The 17,333-nt window shown below is 50.7% G+C and overlaps 1 protein-coding gene across 7 annotated transcripts in view; it reads right to left on the bottom strand.

Annotated features, from left to right (window-relative positions):
- Positions 1 to 17,333, bottom strand: part of Slc41a3 (solute carrier family 41 member 3) — a 48,949-nt gene that overhangs the window by 16,777 nt on the left and 14,839 nt on the right. For 5 of the 7 annotated variants that reach the window (XM_031382568.1, XM_031382569.1, XM_031382566.1 and 2 more), the window contains 2 exons: positions 8,276 to 8,383; positions 6,813 to 6,884 (listed from right to left, as the gene is read on the bottom strand). In XM_031382568.1, coding sequence (XP_031238428.1) covers positions 6,813 to 6,884; positions 8,276 to 8,383 — 180 coding nt within the window. Of the gene's footprint in view, positions 1 to 6,812; positions 6,885 to 8,275; positions 8,384 to 13,434; positions 14,018 to 14,103; positions 14,156 to 14,574; positions 14,621 to 17,333 lie in introns of those variants that run through there. The other 2 variants (XM_031382572.1, XM_031382571.1) reach the window with 2 other exon arrangements.

Raw genomic sequence — 17,333 nt, 5'->3', positions numbered from 1 at the left:
GTGTGCGTGTGTGTGTGCATGTGAGTGCATGTGTGTGTGCATGTGTGTGTGTGTGTGCATGTGAGTGCATGTGTGTGTGTGCATGTGAGTGCATGTGTGTGTGTGTGTGTGTACGTGTACAGGCATGCATGTATATGTTCATATGTAAAGGTCAGAGGATAACATGTGGAGCTGGTTCTTTCCTTCCACCATGTGGGCTCCAGGGATTGAATTTAGGTAGTCAGGCTTGGCAGCTAGTAAGTGCCTTTACCAACTGAGCCATCTTATGGCTCCCACTTCTTCTTCTTCTTCTTCTTCTTCTTCTTCTTCTTCTTCTTCTTCTTCTTCTTCTTCTTCTTCTTCTTCTTCTTCTTCTTCTTCTTCTTTTCTTCTTCTTCTTCTTCTTCTTCTTCTTCTTCTTTCTCTCTCTCTCTCTCTCTCTCTCTTTCTCTATCTCACTTTTTTTTTTTAAGATTTATTTATAATATAGACAGTATTTTGCCTGCATGTTCAGATGCAGGCCAGAAGAGGGCACCAGATCTCATTAAAAAAAAATGAGATGTGGTTGCTGGCAACTGAACTCAGGACCTCTGGAAGAGCAGCCAGTGCTCTTAACCTCTGAGCCATCTCTCGAGCCCACTTCTTACTTTTTGAGACACGGACTTGGGGCTGTTTTCACATAAGCCTGGCTGGCCAGCAAGCCCCAGGCATCTCCCTGTCTCTTCCCCCCAGTGCTGGGACTGCAGGTGCACAGCACCACACTGGGCTTTTTACATGGGCTCTGGGGATCGAACTCAGGTCTGGTGCTTGTGCGGTGAGCACAACAAAAGTCCCAGGTCAACGAATGTATGCCAAGCAGAGTCCCCACAGGATTTCTCATGATGTCTGATGACTCGCTCCAGAGGCCACGGAGATGAGTGACCACAGGTGCAGAGCCAAGGCAATTTACTGGAAGGAGGTCCAGGGGAGGGGATTACTGGTATATATCAGATACATTGTAAAATATGAGTCAAAATATATCAAATACATTGTAAAATATGAGTCAAAATATACCGTGAAGCTGGAGAGGCAAGAGCAGCCTGTCACTGCCAGAGAGAGACATATGGAGCCATGAGCCAGGAGAGATCGCAGAAAGTGAGCACAGGAAAGGGCTCTGTGAATCAAGGCTAGTGAAGAAGGGCTGAAGAAGGTGTGTCCTGGATATATGACCTCAGTGAGTGAATACCAAGTAACCAGAGCACAGGAAACTGAAGGACTATGGCCAGGAAGAAGGTGCACCCCCACTCCGCTTTACACCCTTAAACTAAACCCATGGTGTGAAATGAAGGGATATGTGATAGAACGCTCATGATTTTTGCAGCCAGGCATGGTTGCGCATGCCTGTTCCCACAGTTAGAGCCCACAGCAGGAGGATCGAGATGTCAAGGTCGGCTATTCTACATGAGGTCTAGCACGAACTAAGTAAATGTTTAAAAATATCTCTGACCAGCAAAGGCCTTCTTTTAAAGATACGGCATGGAACCCATAAAGAGAAGTGCAAAGCCAGGCATGCCGCTATCGTACCTGCTGCTATGGAGACTGAGGTGAAACTGAGGTTTCACAGTCCAAGGCCTGCCTGGGCCACATAGTGAGTTCAAAGCCAGCCTGGGCAACTGAGCAAGCCCTCGTCTCAAAATATAAAGTAAATAAATAAAAGCAGGAGATACGGCTGCTAGAGCACCTGCCTAGATGCACGTGATTCAACTGCCAATACTGAAAAAAAAAGTATCTATATATAGTATATTATAAACAAAGTTTATGATGAAGATACCCTGGCATTATATACAGCAGTACTTCTAGTTTTCAAGAAGATTCTAAGTAGAATCCGATATGAAGCATGTTACCAGGTGCTGGGATCCTTGGTGTCTGGCACTGAGGATACAGCCCAGCACCCAGTGCTGATCACACACGGCTAATGAACAGGAAATAACTGGGAGGCCTGTTCTCTATCCTTCAGGCCTTGTGCTGTTAGCTTGAATTCAGAATGTCCACGCTTTAAGTCTGGTCTTCAGTTATAGGAAGGCATGTGGACCATTAAGAGGCGGAGTTTCCTGGGAAATCTTAAGTCTTTGGGAGAGTGTCCCCTCCCCTCATTCTAATTTGCTTCTTAGACACCACGAGGCAAGCAGCTTTGCTCTATCAATGCATCTCCATGGCCCCAGTGGCAAAAGGAATCTAGGAAACGGTGATCCAAGCAAACCTTCCCTCCATATAAATGTACTGTCTCGGGTATTTCATCACAGTGATGAAAAACAGACTCACATAGGTAAGCCTGACACTAAGAAGTTGGTAACAGAAGAAATTCACTGGCAGGCATATGTGAGTTGGCTCCCTTTTGTTGTTGTTTTTTTGTTTTTGTTTTTGCTTTGTTTTGTTTTGTTTTGTTTTCAAGACAGAGTTTCTCTGCGTACCCTTGGCTGTCCTAGAACTCACTCTGTAGACCAGGCTGGCCTCAAACTCAGAAATCCGCCTGCCTCTGCCTCCCAAGTGCTGGGATTAAAGGCATGTGCCACCACTACCTGGCTTGAGTTGGCTCCCTTATTCACTGATGCGGATAAAGACTAGAATGGGGGTTGGGGGTGGGGTCGAGACCTAGCATCTTCTCTAGAGAAGCATGTGCGTGTGTGAACAGAGTTGGGGTAACAATGTAATAGACGAGAGTGCCTGTTTGTTCACTCACTGCTCTAACCATGCTGCTCAGTGAGTCTACGTCATCACAGGGGAAACACAAGTTACAGGGTGGGATGCACAGAAAAGATCTCCGTGTGTACCAGGCATTGTTTTCTGTGGGCATATGCATGGTGGGGTAGGGCTCGCATAGTTTTGAAGGGGAAGTTCTGTTCTGGTAAAGTAATGGAGCAGACCATGATACAGCCACTTCCACGCTGGTACCAGTTAATGCTCAACCACCTGGGTATTTGGTGGGATGTTTTTCTTTTTCCCAGAGGAAAAAAAATCTAAGCTTAAAACTGGTCAGAAGGCCACAAACAGCTGGGGACATGGTTCAGTGACAGAATGCTTATCAAGTTCATGTGAGATTTTGGGTTTCAGTCGCAGCACTTATAACAGTCAGTCAGTCAGACAGACAGACAGACAACAATAATAAGCCTTGATGTAAAAGAGAATGTAGCCATGCCAGTATCACCTAGCAAACAAAGACTAGGAAGAACCCAGGGTATGGTATCCGAGACAGAGCAAAAGGGAGTGAGAGGCTTGCACAGGATGCAGGGTGGCCCTGCCTTCCTCCGCGTGAGGCTGCCCTCAGTCATGCTGGGAAGTCCCCATCCCCAAATGAGAAGTTACATAATTTCACACTGGGATGGGAGGATGTTGCCTGCAGAGATAGTTAAGAGCAATTGTGCTCCTGCAGAGGACCCAGGTTTGATTCCCAGCACCCTTATGGGGTTCTCAACAGTCTGTAACTCCCAGAGAACCTGATGCCCTCTTCTGGCCTCCATGGACACCAGACATGCATATAATATACATGTTTACATGCAGACCAAACAGCTATACACATACATACAATTAAAAGTTAAAAAAAAAAAGTTTTCATGCTGAGAATAAATGACTATTTAATGATCAGCCCTCTCCAACACTGACATCCACAGCAGGTCAGGATGAGGGCGGTGAAGCGCTGTCTTCTGGATGACATGGCCACTGCGCTCATGAGCTCACTGCAGCTGGGGGCACCTGCCCTTGGTCAGTCAATATTCAAGCAAGCATCACTAATTGGATTCAGTGGTTTGCCACAAAAAAGGGGGAAGACTTGAAGGAGGAGGGCATGTGTGGGTGGGGTCAGGAAGGTGTGGGTGGGAGGAGAGTGGATATGATCAAGGTACACTGAACATGTGAGAAATTGTCAAATAATTTTAAAATTACTGAAAAGTCTCACCATTGGTTTCACATTTAAGTGGCAGTACAAGTTGAAGTCTTTTTAGAAGTCCAACTATAAAATTTACCCAACAACTTGTGACCAAAGTTAAACCCATTCAAAAAGGGAGAAGTAAGTTAAATCTGAGAGAGTACATAATTTAAGTCAGGCTTCATAAGCCCTGATGCTCAAGGTAATGGAAGGTTCTAGAGAGACAGGAGTGCGGTGCTGGGCCTTTGTCACCCTCCCCCTCCCCGCCCCCGACCTCCTGTTGTGGATCTGAGTTCTGCTTTAATCTCTCAGCTATTCAGTCACAGGCCCACAAGACTTGCCCAAACACTGAGGGCAAGAGATGCTAAGACAGGCCTGGACCACAACAGTAGGGTAGGAGGCACATCCACTGTACCCAACAGAGAGAGGGCTAAAAGAGAGGGTGTACACACACTTTACCAGAGAAAGAGAAGGGACTGAAGGGCCACACACACTGTACCCAAGAGGAAGAGAGGGCTGAAGGGCCACACACACACACACACACACACACACACACACACACACACGACATGCACATGTATGCACACACTGTAGATAGTAAGCAGTTGCAAGGTGAACAGGTTTACAGGCATGGGCTGGGAAGGAGGAGAAGCAGGGCTTGATTCAAATGCAACTCAGAGTGAGGGTCTTCATAGTGATGGGATGTGAGACTTAGGAGGAGAGGGTGGTCTCCTGGTCAGGTGGAAAGGACCAGTCCTCAGGGGGAAATGGCCAAATGATAGCTCACTTTCCATCAGTTGTAACAAAATTCTTGAGAGAATCAACTTAGAAACAGAGGATGTTTGTTTCAGTTCACAGTGTGAGGGAGATCAGTTTATAGTCAGGTGACCCCACTGCTCTGAGCCTGAGGTACAGCAGATTCACAGAGGATGCGAAACAGTTCTCCCTCATAGCCAGGAAGCAAAGCAGAGCCAGTTGGGGGCTGGGGTCCTGGTGAGGCTGTTGTTGTTTTTTTGTTTTGTTTTGTTTTGTTTTGTTTTGTTTTGTATTTTTGTCAACTTGACACAAGCAGAAGTCAAATAGGCAAAGGAACTGTAGTGGTTTGAGAACCCTGGGCTTAGTCACCAGGATAGGTAACTGACAAGATTACAAGGATTTGGAGACCTCGTTGGAGGAGGTGAGCCCCTGGGGGTGGTGGGCTTTGAGGTTTTAAAAGCCCACACCAGGCCCAGTTCTCTCTGTCTCTGTCTCTGTCTCTGTCTCTCTCTCTGTCTCTCTGTCTCTATCTCTATCTCTCTCTGTCTCACTCTCTCTCTGCCTGCAGACCAGGATGTAGCTCTCAGCTGCTTCTCCAGCACCACGTCTGCCTGTGTGCCACCATGCCCCCTGCCATGATGATACTGGACCGAGCCTCTGAAATGCCTGGACAGTTAGGCTGGACAGTTAGGGTGGGCAGCACATCCATGGTACCCAAAAGAGAGCCAGCTGGAGGGTGGCACACACACTGTACCTGAGAGGAGAGGTTGCAAGCCCCAAGTAAATGCTTTCTCTCATAAGATCTGCCTTCATCGTGGTGGCTTTTCATGGCAGTGGACAGTGACTAAGGCAGGAACCTCAGCTGAGGAAATGCCTCCATCAGACCAGCCTGCAGGCAAGTCTGAGGCATTTCCTTTGCTAATGACTGATGTGGGAGGACCCAGCCCACTATGCAGTGTCACACCTGGAACAGTCCTGGACTGGATAAGAAATCGGGCTGGGCAAGCCAGTAGGCAGCGCTTTCCCATGATCTCTGCTTCGGTTCTTTCCTCTAGCTTCCTGCCTGACTTTCCCTGTCCTGACTTTCCCTCAGTGATTGGATTATAAACTGTAAGATGAAATAAATCTTTTCTTCCTCAAAGTTACTTTTGGTCATGGTGTTTGTCACAACAATGAAACCTGACTGTGATGCAAGGGGTGCCACAGGTAGCACTCCTCCACCACAGTGGACCAGGTACCTTCTGAAGAACCAAGTGTAAGGAGAGAGAGGATCATGAGCCCATTCTAACTTGCTATTTGGGGGTTGTCTCTGGGAGAGGTCAATATTCTGACCTGGACGACAGGAAGAATAGGTGTCACTAATGGACAAGGACACACACACAGCCCAGCCAGGGATGCCCAGTTGACAAATGATCTAGAGTCTGAACTCAGTCCACATCCCTTGTGCCACCAGAGGCTGCCTGTCCCAGAGAAGCTCATTAGATCCTGGACTACAGTACCTAAGAGAAGCTGTATGCCCAGCCTTCCTTCTTGCCTGAGCCTACCTTGTCTTCATCTATTTCTGCCTTGGGCCCCATGGCTTTAGTTCACTGTAAAAAGGGCCTAAACAGAACTGAGCCCACAAAGAGCCTGGCAGGATGAGTTGTGGTGTAAGAGGGGAATGAAGGTCTCTGTCAAAGACTGGGATAGGACAGGTTAAGCAGCAGGGGCAGGACTGATGGGGGATTTTTCCAGGCAGGAATGATCCATTAGGTCCCGGGAAGATTAAGTGAGGTCACAGGAAGAAAGCAAAGGTGGGATGTGTCCATCTAGGGAGCACCGGGGTGACCCAGGGAAACAAGATGCTGGTGTACACGTGGGAAGAAGCCCACTAGGCAAACGCAGGGCATGACTAACACTGAGTACACTCAGCCACCAAGAATTTGGCTTACAAAGCTGGCAGTGGGGAAGCTGCAGGGACCACAGACCTAAAGGCATCTCTGGGCAGGTATGGTGGCTCCCTGCGATGCCCTTCACTGTGCTTCAGATACGGTCTGTTGCATAGATGGGTGGCCATATGGACACCTGTCCTCCAAAGTCAGTCCAGAGTACAGGGACCAGGTTCACACAGCCTCCCTCTTCCTACCACAGATCCACAGGGCATGGAGAAGCATTGAGGGGATGCTCCAAGACTCACCTGAACCACAGCGAGGTTGCTGCTGATGATTTTGTACCTTTCCTGGCGGTCATCGATTTGCCCAGTGTTGGCCTAGCACACAGAGATAAGGGCAGCAGCGTCATTGGTTGATCTGGAGATGCCAGTCCTTCTGGACATAGCCAGCCTCTCTCAGGAAACAAATCAGAACAGATTATGCCAGTAAGCTTTCTAGACAGTGACCTACCTCCCGCCTTTAGCATTGATTTCCTTTTTGCCTCTGTGTGTGTGTGTGTGTGTGTGTGTTTAAGTATGTGCACATGTGAGTATAAATGCCTGAGGAGTCAGATTCCCTGGAGCTGGTTACTGGAAGTTGTGAGCTGCCCACTGTGGGTGCCTGGAACTAAATCCGGGTTCTCTGCAAGAGCAGTGTGCTCTCCTAACTGGTGAGTCAGCTCTCCAACCTTTTATGAATTGACCTAGACACCACCCCCACCCCCAACCCCGCCGCCACACCAAGTAATTAAAATTATTTTAACTTTCTGTGTATGACTGTTTTGCCTGTGCTACGTCTGCGCACTGTGTCTATGTAGTGACGGCCAGAAGAGAGGGTCAGGTTCCCTGGGACCTGGGTCACAGACGCTTGTGAGTTTCTATGGATGCCAGAAACCAAGCCCAGATCCTCTAAGGGGTTCTCTGAGGTTTTCTGGAAGAGCACCAAGCCATCTCTTCAGTTCCTGGCCTGGCGTCTTTTGTGGAGAAACAGCACTATGTAACTATGGTTGGAGCGGCTGACATTCCACAGTGAGTGATGCACACAGCAGGTGTCCATCTCTGCCCCTTCTTCATCAGTTTTGGGATTCTTTTTCTCAGGCCTGTGAACAATATACCTTGAACACACTACTCTCCTTTTCATGTGCACGATGCCAGTGGCCACTGGAGAAAGGAATGCCCTCTACATTAACAGGAGGGTAACAACACAACCCCCGGGGATGCCTGGAGGAGGGGAGAAGAGCTGGCTTGGGTAGGACCTGTGTTGGCTACAGAGCCAAGTGCAGACAGCCACAATGACAGGGGATGGGAGGGGTATAAGAAAAGAGCTGGTTAATGGGCGACCAAGAGCCCCTTCTTGTTCCCAGCCTCAGAATCCTCCTTTGAAGCCGTACTGCTCACTGAAGCATTCATGTGTATGTGCCAGGGAGTGGGGAGTATGACCTAGAGTCCAGGCGGCAGCATGCAGACTCTGGGGAACAGGGACACAGAAAGTCAGAGTGAAGGCGCTTGGGCACTATGCTGGTCCCTCAGCACCTCAGGGTGGCAATTGGAAAAAAAGCAGTACAAAAAGCTGGGAGAGGAGACAGGGACAGCCTTTGAGACACCAAAGGCCAGCAACGCCCGTGTGGGTGGAGACTCTAGTCCCCAAGCAAACCACTGAGAGGGGCTAAGTGAAGGGAACATCCTGTCCCCAAATTGCAAGTGACCTGAGACATCCAACTGCCACTTACAGATGTGGAGAGTCGAGACGCCAGCGTCATTTCCAGGTTTCCCTTCAGACCAACGAGGGGCGGCACCAACGTCAGCAGGTCTTTAACATCTTTGAACACTGGCCAGTGCTGGAAGAGAAGGCAGAAGGAGATGAGGCCAAAGTGCTGGCACAGCTCTGCAGATGTCTGCAGAGAACCTTCAGTCAGTGACCTTGCACGCCCTGTGAATCAACCTGGAAGACTGAGCCGTGTTGTAAATGTCTTATTTTGAGACAGGGTCTCTCTACATTGCCCAGGGTATCCTGGCACTCACTCTGTAGACTAGGCTGGCTTTGAACTCACAGAGATCTGCCTGCCCTCTACCCTCTGAGTACTGGGATTAAAGGTGTGTGCTGTCCCATAACTAGCCTAAACTGTTTTAAGTGAAGCACAGTACAGGATGTTTTAAATATCATTAACCAAATCAGCAGAGCTCCCTCCTGCCTCCTATCCTCAGAGGCCGGGAAAAGGCAGGGCTAGACTGGAGGCCAGTGGTCTGGCCCAGTGCAGCCTGAGAATGTGCCAGTGTGCAGCAACAGTTTTGTAGACATTGGGTTGAGTCACCAATTCAGTTATTTCTCCTAATTTGGGAGTCCTAGAGAAACTCTGGTAAACTAACTGGTAAACTAACTTTGACACAGTTTCTCGGGCTCCACCCAGCACCCTGCCAGAGCCTGGGCTTTCCAAAACAGTAAAGTCTGCTGGGTGGAGACCCCAGTCTCACGCAAACATACAAACAATAACACCTGAAAAGGCAGAGTAGCCAGGATGTGTGGAGAAAGCTGGGAAAGAAAGGAGGTGTTTGTGTGATGCACCCCCCTGCCCCGACTGCTAAACACCTGCAGATCTGATTTAAGTAGGACCTCAACAGATTAAGATCTTAAGGTTGTGGGATTTTAGGCCTAAAGACAAATTCCTTCTTTTCTGAAGGGGGCCCTAGGCTTAGTCCCCAATTTCCCCAGGAAAGAGTAGCTAAAGAGGCACAAACACGTATCACCTCTGGGGAAAGCAGGAGTCACCCACAGCAACAGTGCCTTGGAGGCATGACGGAGAAAGACTAGTCAGAGGCTCTATACAAGTCTTTATATTTCTCCACTGGGTAGGCGCAAAATGTAGTCTTGACACGCATTGCTTTTTAGCGCCATGTCTGAACATTTTACCCTGTTCATAATGTGGATTCCCTCTCGAAAATGATATTTTTGCATTTGACCACACTTATCCCTTTGTTTGGAACTTTCACAATACAGACTTTAGCCCTCTAAGAAATACACACTATTTCCTGCTCTCAGATGAAGAACTACGTTGGAGGCAGAGGCCCACCTGCAGGGGCCCCTCCTTATCAGTCCAGCTACTGCCTCCCCGTGCTCTGCAGCAGGGGCCTCAGGTCTGTGCAGAGTTGCCTATCAGCCCTGCACACCCCTCAGGCACACACCACCCACACCATCACACACACACTCCTACCCCTGGCCAGGGCTGTCTGGCACACCCTGTCCTCTCCTAGCATGTCCTGGGCTCCAGCCCTCACCCACTACCCTCTGCCTCCCCCACAGCCTGGTGCACACTCGCCCGGCCACACACAAGGCCAAGCATCTAATAGCCCCACATCAGAACAAACTCTGTCTCTCCTCCTTCAACTCTCCCCTATCTCAGTGCCAGCGATGCCTGACCAAGTTCCCGTCCTCCTCATCACGGCTTAGTGGTATATCACAGCTCCTCCTCATCACAGCTTAGTGGTGTATCACAGCTCGGTACTGTGCAGGCTTGGCTACAATAGTCTCTTCCTGAATGTGTCAATGGGTGATTCCAGCTCTCTCTGCTGCCCTCACCCCTGTAGAACACAGGCTAGCTAAATTGGCAGGCTGCAGCCCTAACGACACAGTGTTTACAACAGCTTGAGGAGACCTGCCTTGGAACTTGTTCTCTGTCCTGTGATGCTGCTCCGGCTCCCTGCTAGTCTCCCTAATGACTCCATCGTGGTTCCCCCCCCCCCCCACTTCCTTCTCCTGACCCATTCACACTTCTGATTCTCCTTTCTCTTTATAGCATCTCTCTTTCAAGGCTTGAGTTACTTCCAACACCCAGCCCACCTTCCCTACAGTTCCATGTCTCATGAGGGTGGAAGAGAGACTTGACTCCATGTTCCCAGATCCTTGCTGCCGCTGCTACCTTGGGTTAGGGCTGAGCCAGTTCTGGCCATGAAACTGACTGACGGAGCTGGAGATGGGACCCAGGGCCTTGCATGAGCTAGGGAAGTGCTCTATCCTGGGACAATATCCGCAGCCCTGGTCATGAGAATTAAGCCACTGACTGAGCTTGTCAGGAATCACAAGACAAGAAGGAAGATGAGCTGGGACAATGTCAACACAGGCTAGCTAAAGTATGTCCCCCAAATTGGCAGGCTGCAGCTGGAACGACACAGTGCTTAGAAATAGGGTCCTTAAAGAGGAGCTGAGTTAAGAAGGTCATAGGTGGGTACAAGACTGGTAGCTCACAAGCAAAAGTTAGGGCATAGATATGCAAAGAGAGGTGATCTTACCGAGCACAGGGGAAAAATGGCATTGCTGGCTTAGGATGTCAACACTGCCAACACCTGATAGCTCAGACTTCTAACCCCTAGAGCCAGAGCCGTGACAATCTCTGCTTCTGTAGGGTACACTGCCTGGCCTCAGGTGCTCTACCACAGCCCTGGCAGACTAAGGCAGATGACGAAGGGGATAATGTTGATGTCCTGATCACCCAGATCTGAAATGGCTCTTTATCCAGGCTTGATGTGTCCTTGATGTCACTTTGGTCTGACTGATGCCCTGGGCTATTTGACACAGCCAGGACCCCACCCACCAGTCTGTAAGCTGACCATACTGGAACTTCAACTCACCATCTCTAGACTCCTGTCTTTCCCCAGGGCCTATCTCCTCTCCCTCCCACTGCCTGTTCTGCCCACCAGGATTTAACCCCTTGTCCTCCCCAATCTGACTTCAAGCCATCCTAACTTTTAAATTGTTACTGGTCTCTCAAACACATTAAAGATATCTGTCCTGACACGGGTAGGGTAGGAGTGTGCATGGGAGGGTGAGGGAGCCTGTGGTACTGGGAGAGAGCCTCCCTTGCTCTCTCCTCTCCCACATTGTTGACATTGCTGCCAGGGCTGAGCTTTGTGACATAAATATAATCACGTCACCCAGTTACTTCTGACCCTGTACTGCCAACCCCACGCCTGAGTATACACCCAACTCCGGTCATTAAACTTGTTCAAGAATGTGGCTGGCACACCACACTGCATGTACAGCCAAACACCAGTACAGGCTGTCAGAGAGAGGGCCCTTCTAGACAGCATGTCGAGGCAGTGGTTAGACTGGTGTCCCCTCCTGCATTTCACCATGCAATATGCACCAATCACACAGTTTGCTCATGGCTATGCTAATAATCCAGAGGCAACACTCACTCTATAAACAAATAACCAAGCCCCTTTGCCCTCCATGTAAACTTCACCTCCAGGGTGGAGTGGACAGAGGTCCTCACAGCTAGCAGTGTCTACACTCAGGACACAAGCCACCCATACATTCAAAGATCCCATGTCTCTGCCTGGAGTTCACTTCTTCCCAGTGTGGAGATGGCCACATTGTTCTCCAAGGCCCACTCAGATGGCCCTGTCCTGTTCCCTCTGGAGATTCCCTGACCTGCAGGAGAATGAAGCTACCTCTCCTTCCTACAGCTGCCTCACACCACCTCCACCAGCTGCCCAGACCTGACTGACAAGCTAGCCTTCTGGGAGCCTACAGCAACTGAGGCGTTGAGAGGAGGGAGTGCATAGCAGGCCAGGGATGGATGAGCTCACGCTATGCAGTCTGGCAAAGCTGGGTCTCTGAGGATTAGCATGCATGGCAGCCTCAGGTAGGGGGCAGAGGACACCACAGAAACAGGTTGCACAAACTCTCTAGGAACAGACTGATCCCAGCATTCTGAAGACCCCGTGCCCCGTTCTCTGAGGTAAACACGCAAAAACCAAGTGCCCTGGAGTTACTGACACTCCCTCCAACAGCATTGGGGCTGTGGTAGAACTCAGTGGTATGGTGCACGCTGGGCATGATTCCATCTCCAGCACCACGACCACACACAAGTTAAATTTAAAAAGAACTAACAGCAGCGTTATTATATAATTGTACACATTTGTGCATATATATACATATTGAAAATAACTTTGGCAATCACCAAATTCATGGACTGCAACCCTAACTCCCAGGATCTTCAGATGCAAGTGTCTAGAGACAGAAAGTGGGGAGAGGGGGGGCTGAGTGAAGGAGGTCATTGGGTGGGCAAGCTCTAGTCCGCCATGACTGTTATCTCTCAAGCAAAGTTAGGGGGCAGTCCTGCAGAGAGGGACAACTTGTGAAGCACATCAAGGAGGATGACCACACCAACCCCGCCAACTCTTCATCTCAGACTTCCAGCTCCCAGAACCATGACAACTTCTGATGGGCATCTTTCCTCCATGACTGACACTCTGTCTAGTTTTCCTAATGCAACACTTAATGCTCCGTAACAGAGGCCAGAGGTGACAGACAGTGGAATCCACTCAACAACAGTGTATCCTAAACCAGACTCAGCAAATCCTAAACCACATGGAAAGTGCCACCTTATGGGGAGATCTGGGGGCATATGGGACTCCCATGTCCTGCCTTCCCCTCCCTCAAGGAGCTATGGGGTGGGGGGACTCTGGAGAGGTAGGTCTGTCATTCAGCTTTGCCTATCACCCCGACCACAGAGATCAGCAGGTTCCTTGCTGCTTATAACCTGTTCCTCAGAACTCAGAGAGGCAGGTGCTCTCGTTATTCCTGATTTACAAAAGGGGAAACTGAGGCAGCAAGGCACTAAAGACTTCTGTACTGAGTAGTGGCCTTGGCCACTTAATAATAAGCTCACACTCGGTGGCAGACAGCAGAGGCTGCTGTGGGTTCACACAAGCTGCCTGTGAGGGCTATCAAGTGTCATCGCTGTGACTGTTAAGGTGCTGGGAGCCCGAGGTACCTTCTCACCAGCACAGCTGCTGCTAGACCCCAGCTTGGACCTGCCACCCCCAGGGAGCACCCTGGTTCCTGCCCTCCACCCTGTCTGTTCCCTCTCCCTTGTAGCCCTGTACGTACTTGGACAGTGTTCATCACCAAGCCGGCTGTCATCATGCCCAGGCCGGACAACAGTATAGGTATAGCAACCTGGCAGGTGGTGGTGAGGACAGACTCAGGGAGGACCCCATGAGGGGAGCGGGTGAGCTCACAGCTGAAGCCTCGAAGCTTCTTGCCCTGAAAGCGGAACTCAAGGCTGAGCTGAGTGACGACCATGGCTGGGGCCCCGGTGGAGTCTGTCCTCTCTCCTCCCTGACCTCCAAGGCTCTCTTCTGCAGAGGTCCACACAGCCTGAAGCTTTCCAGGAAGCGCCACAGTGGGTCTCTGAGAGTCCCTTGGCTGAAGGCCAGAGCAAACAAGGCCAGACCTGCTCAGAGCCTCATTCGGGAGGCTGCCAGTGTCCTCTGTCCATTCCACTGGTCAGGTTCTCCTCAGAGTGCAGCTGTGGATCTGCAGGGACCTCCCTCTTCCAGCCTGCCAGAGAGGCTCACTGTCCCTCAGCGGCGACCTTGACAGTATCCACTAGTCCAGCCCACGCTAGCCAGACTGGGCAGGGACACAACCCACATGGGCCTGGCCCTGGTAAGTCCCCACGCAGAAGTCAGCACCACCCTCTACGTCCTCTGCACACGTGCCATGGGCTGCTCTGGCAGAGAAGGGCCGAGAGACCACAGCTTCAGGGATACTCACCAGGGCCCACGCATACGGGCTTCTGTCCCGCAAGGTCAAGGACTCTGAGAGACTGCAAGATGAAAGTGACACCTGTGGTCAGCTCTGTGCCAGTGTGCGGGGGCTCACAGCCACAGTATAAAAGCCGTGCTCACAGAACCATGGTCCTGCTTTCCCTCAAAGGCCTGGAAGACTTTATCCAGCTTGCTTCTGCTCAGAAAGATCGGAACAGGCCCTGCTGCTCCCACTAGAGGGAAGGGGGCCCGGCTAGGAAGCTACACTGGACTCTAGGGATGCTGAGCGTGTCCCTTTGTATTTGCCATGGGCAGGGAGGAACACTTCCAGGCCAAAGGGCCGACAGAATACAAACTGAGGTTTCTACCAGCAAAGGTCCCAAGCTGAAGGTCTGACTGAGTTCTACTAACCCAGGGCTCACCTCGGAGTCCTGGCCTCCCCTCTGTCCCATGCCTACCGCACCACCCTCTCAGACACCTTGCCTCCATCTCCTTTCACAGATCGTCTGTCTCATGCTCAAGTCCAAACTCCTTTATCTCCCCAGGCAGAACTTCCTCCCTAACCAACTGACCCCCCCCCCCCCAACCCGCATGCCCCGGAAATCCTCAGCACATCTCTACTTACTCTCTTCTGCTCATTTTTTTAAGTTTGTCGCAGGAGGCAGAGGTGCAGGCTGTAAACTTTGATCCTGGTTCTGGTGGGCCAGCCATACCTCTCCTGATGGCCTAGCCAGCAGCTCAGGGTGGAGAAGCTACCACATGGAGTAGTTTCTGGGCTTCTCTGTCTCTTGGCACACTCAATTGTTTGAAAGCCAAGTGGTCAGAGCACATGAAGAGGCTGTGTGCAGGTGAGTGAGACACCTCGGGCCAGGATCTGCACATGACCAATAGGTGCTGCCATTGGGATGCTTCAACTATCAGTGACCAGAATGGGTTGGTATGGGAGGTGCTTCTGAGTTTGGGAGGCTGAGCCATACAGCAGCCTAGAACTGGACCTCAGCACCTTGTCCATGCTCTAGATTTTCTTCATCCCAGATGCACCAGCCTCTCCACCAGCCCCCAGCCTCTCCACCAGCCTTTGCACCAGCTTCTCCACCAGCCCCTAGCCCCTCCATCATCTCTAGCCTCTTCTGAGCTTCCTGACTGTCCCTCGCAGCCTTCTGTGCAGGATCAAGTACCCTAAACTCCCCAGTTTTCATTGCAGTGTCTTCCATAGTGCCTGTGTCAAGCCTTGCACCTCAGTGAACATCTGCCAGAAAAGCATGCTGAGCCCAGACACCTTCCTGCAGTCCTATATCCAATCTGCTGCCCTCAAAGTTTTCCCTGATCTGCCCCTTCAGCTCCAGCTCAGGAGACCATCTCAGTCACAACCTTGGGACTTCTCACACATCTCCCCCAACAACCAACCATGCTTGCTCTCCCTATCAGCAACCCACATGGGCATTCTAAGGAGGAACCCTCAAGATGTGGCAACAGCATGCAAGGGAGCCTCACCTTCCGAAAGGACACCCAGCCCTGAGCCATCTCTGTCAGAGCACACAGCCATGTTACCCTGCATACCCTTGGGAGGAGCTTCTCAGGGACCCCTCTGTCATGCTTTGGTCCTCACACCTTTGGCTGCCCTCAATAGCGATTGTCCTTGTGGCCAGGTGAGGTGCCTCTTAATCTCTGAGTCAAAGCCCCACAAGATCCTTACCCAGAATCTCTTAAGTACAAGTAAGAGCCACAGTGGCTCTGTGGAAGTATGAACAGGAATGCCTAACCAGCCCTCCCAAGAAGAAGCCTGTCTGAGCAGTGCTGTTGTTTGGGAGCGAGGTCTGAAGCCCTTCATCCCACTCACTGGACAGAACGCCTCCCTGGGTTCACAGCTTATGATGCCCACGTTTTGCAAACAAAGAATTTAAGACTCCAGGGGGATTTGCCTTCATCACAAAGTGTACAAACGCTTAAGGAAAACAATGACTTTCCTCTTACCATCCCCCCCAACTCCCCTTCCCCACTCCCGCTTCCCACTGAGAAGGTGTAGTTTAATGGGAGAGCACATGCCTAGCATCCACGCAGGCAACCCTCCCTATGGTCTGTGATCTGTGGTTTGCCTTGGTCCAAACACATGTGAGTTCATGCGGAGAAAGGGCCTGCAGAAGCCATTGGCATCAGCGCACTGGCTGGATTGAGACTGGCTGGCTGCTGAAGACAGAGAGGAACCATCCCTAGGCACAGACACGTCTGCATTTTATGCTAGCACTGGCACTTTCCACAAGGTCACTCTAGCTTGGGATCATCCATCTAAACAGGACTCATCCGGTCACACACACTGCCATTCTCACCAGAACAGGAGAATCCCCTGAGTAAGCTCATCAGCCTTGGAGAAACACACAGTAGAGAAGGGGGTGAGGGAAAGTGAGAGAGGGATGGAGGAATGGAAGAGGAGGGGGAGAGAGAGAAAAGGAGGGAGACAGGGAGAAAGAGGGAAAGGAAGAGGGAGAGGGAGAGGGAGTCGGAGGAGAAGAGAGGGGTGTTTAGGGAGTTACTAAAACCCAGTGCTGAAGTGGTCACCTGTAGTGGGCAGGAGGATTACAGTGTGTGCTGAGTATTGTAACAACTTGCTTTGAGGACTATTAAGCTTTCAGCAGAAATAAATAAAAGAACGTACTTGTGTGAGAAACGGTACTTTCCCCGGGAAAGCTGAGAACAACACACGTCAACACGGCTTACTGGGTCACAACACAGAACATCTCAATGTGATTTTAAAAATAGTTCCAGCACGGTGGAAAATCTCATAGCCTAACTGGGCATCGTTCAGATCTGGGTCAAGCATCAAGTGGCTTCCTGGGTGACCTTGCACAGTCCTTCTGATCCCTGGGCCTCCAGCCTGTCCCAGAGTCCTGGACGTGAGGGAGTAGGGCCCATCAGCAGTGCCTACGTTTATGTCCAACAACTCCACCACCCACCCCAGGAGGTAGAGTGTCAGGATGTGTGAGGTCAGGTTCTGTCTCTAACACGGTGGGAGGCACAGGGCTTTAGCATCGCATCACCAATCCTAGCTTCCAAGAGAACTGTGAAACCCTCAGGAGCAGTTTCCAGAGGCTGTGCTCTCAGCTACCTTGCACCTGGACAGGACGGGCTAGCTGGCCATGAAAACATCCCCACTGCTCAGGCTTCAGACACCAGGCTGTATCTGGTGTGAGCCAGCAGAACCCAGGGACAGAGGTGAAAGCCCACAGCAGCTTCTCAAGT

This window comes from Mastomys coucha, unplaced genomic scaffold (assembly GCF_008632895.1).
Source record: "Mastomys coucha isolate ucsf_1 unplaced genomic scaffold, UCSF_Mcou_1 pScaffold20, whole genome shotgun sequence".
NCBI lineage: Eukaryota > Metazoa > Chordata > Mammalia > Rodentia > Muridae > Mastomys > Mastomys coucha.
Note: the sequence above shows the minus strand (reverse complement) of the source record. Positions and strands in the feature narration are given on the sequence as shown.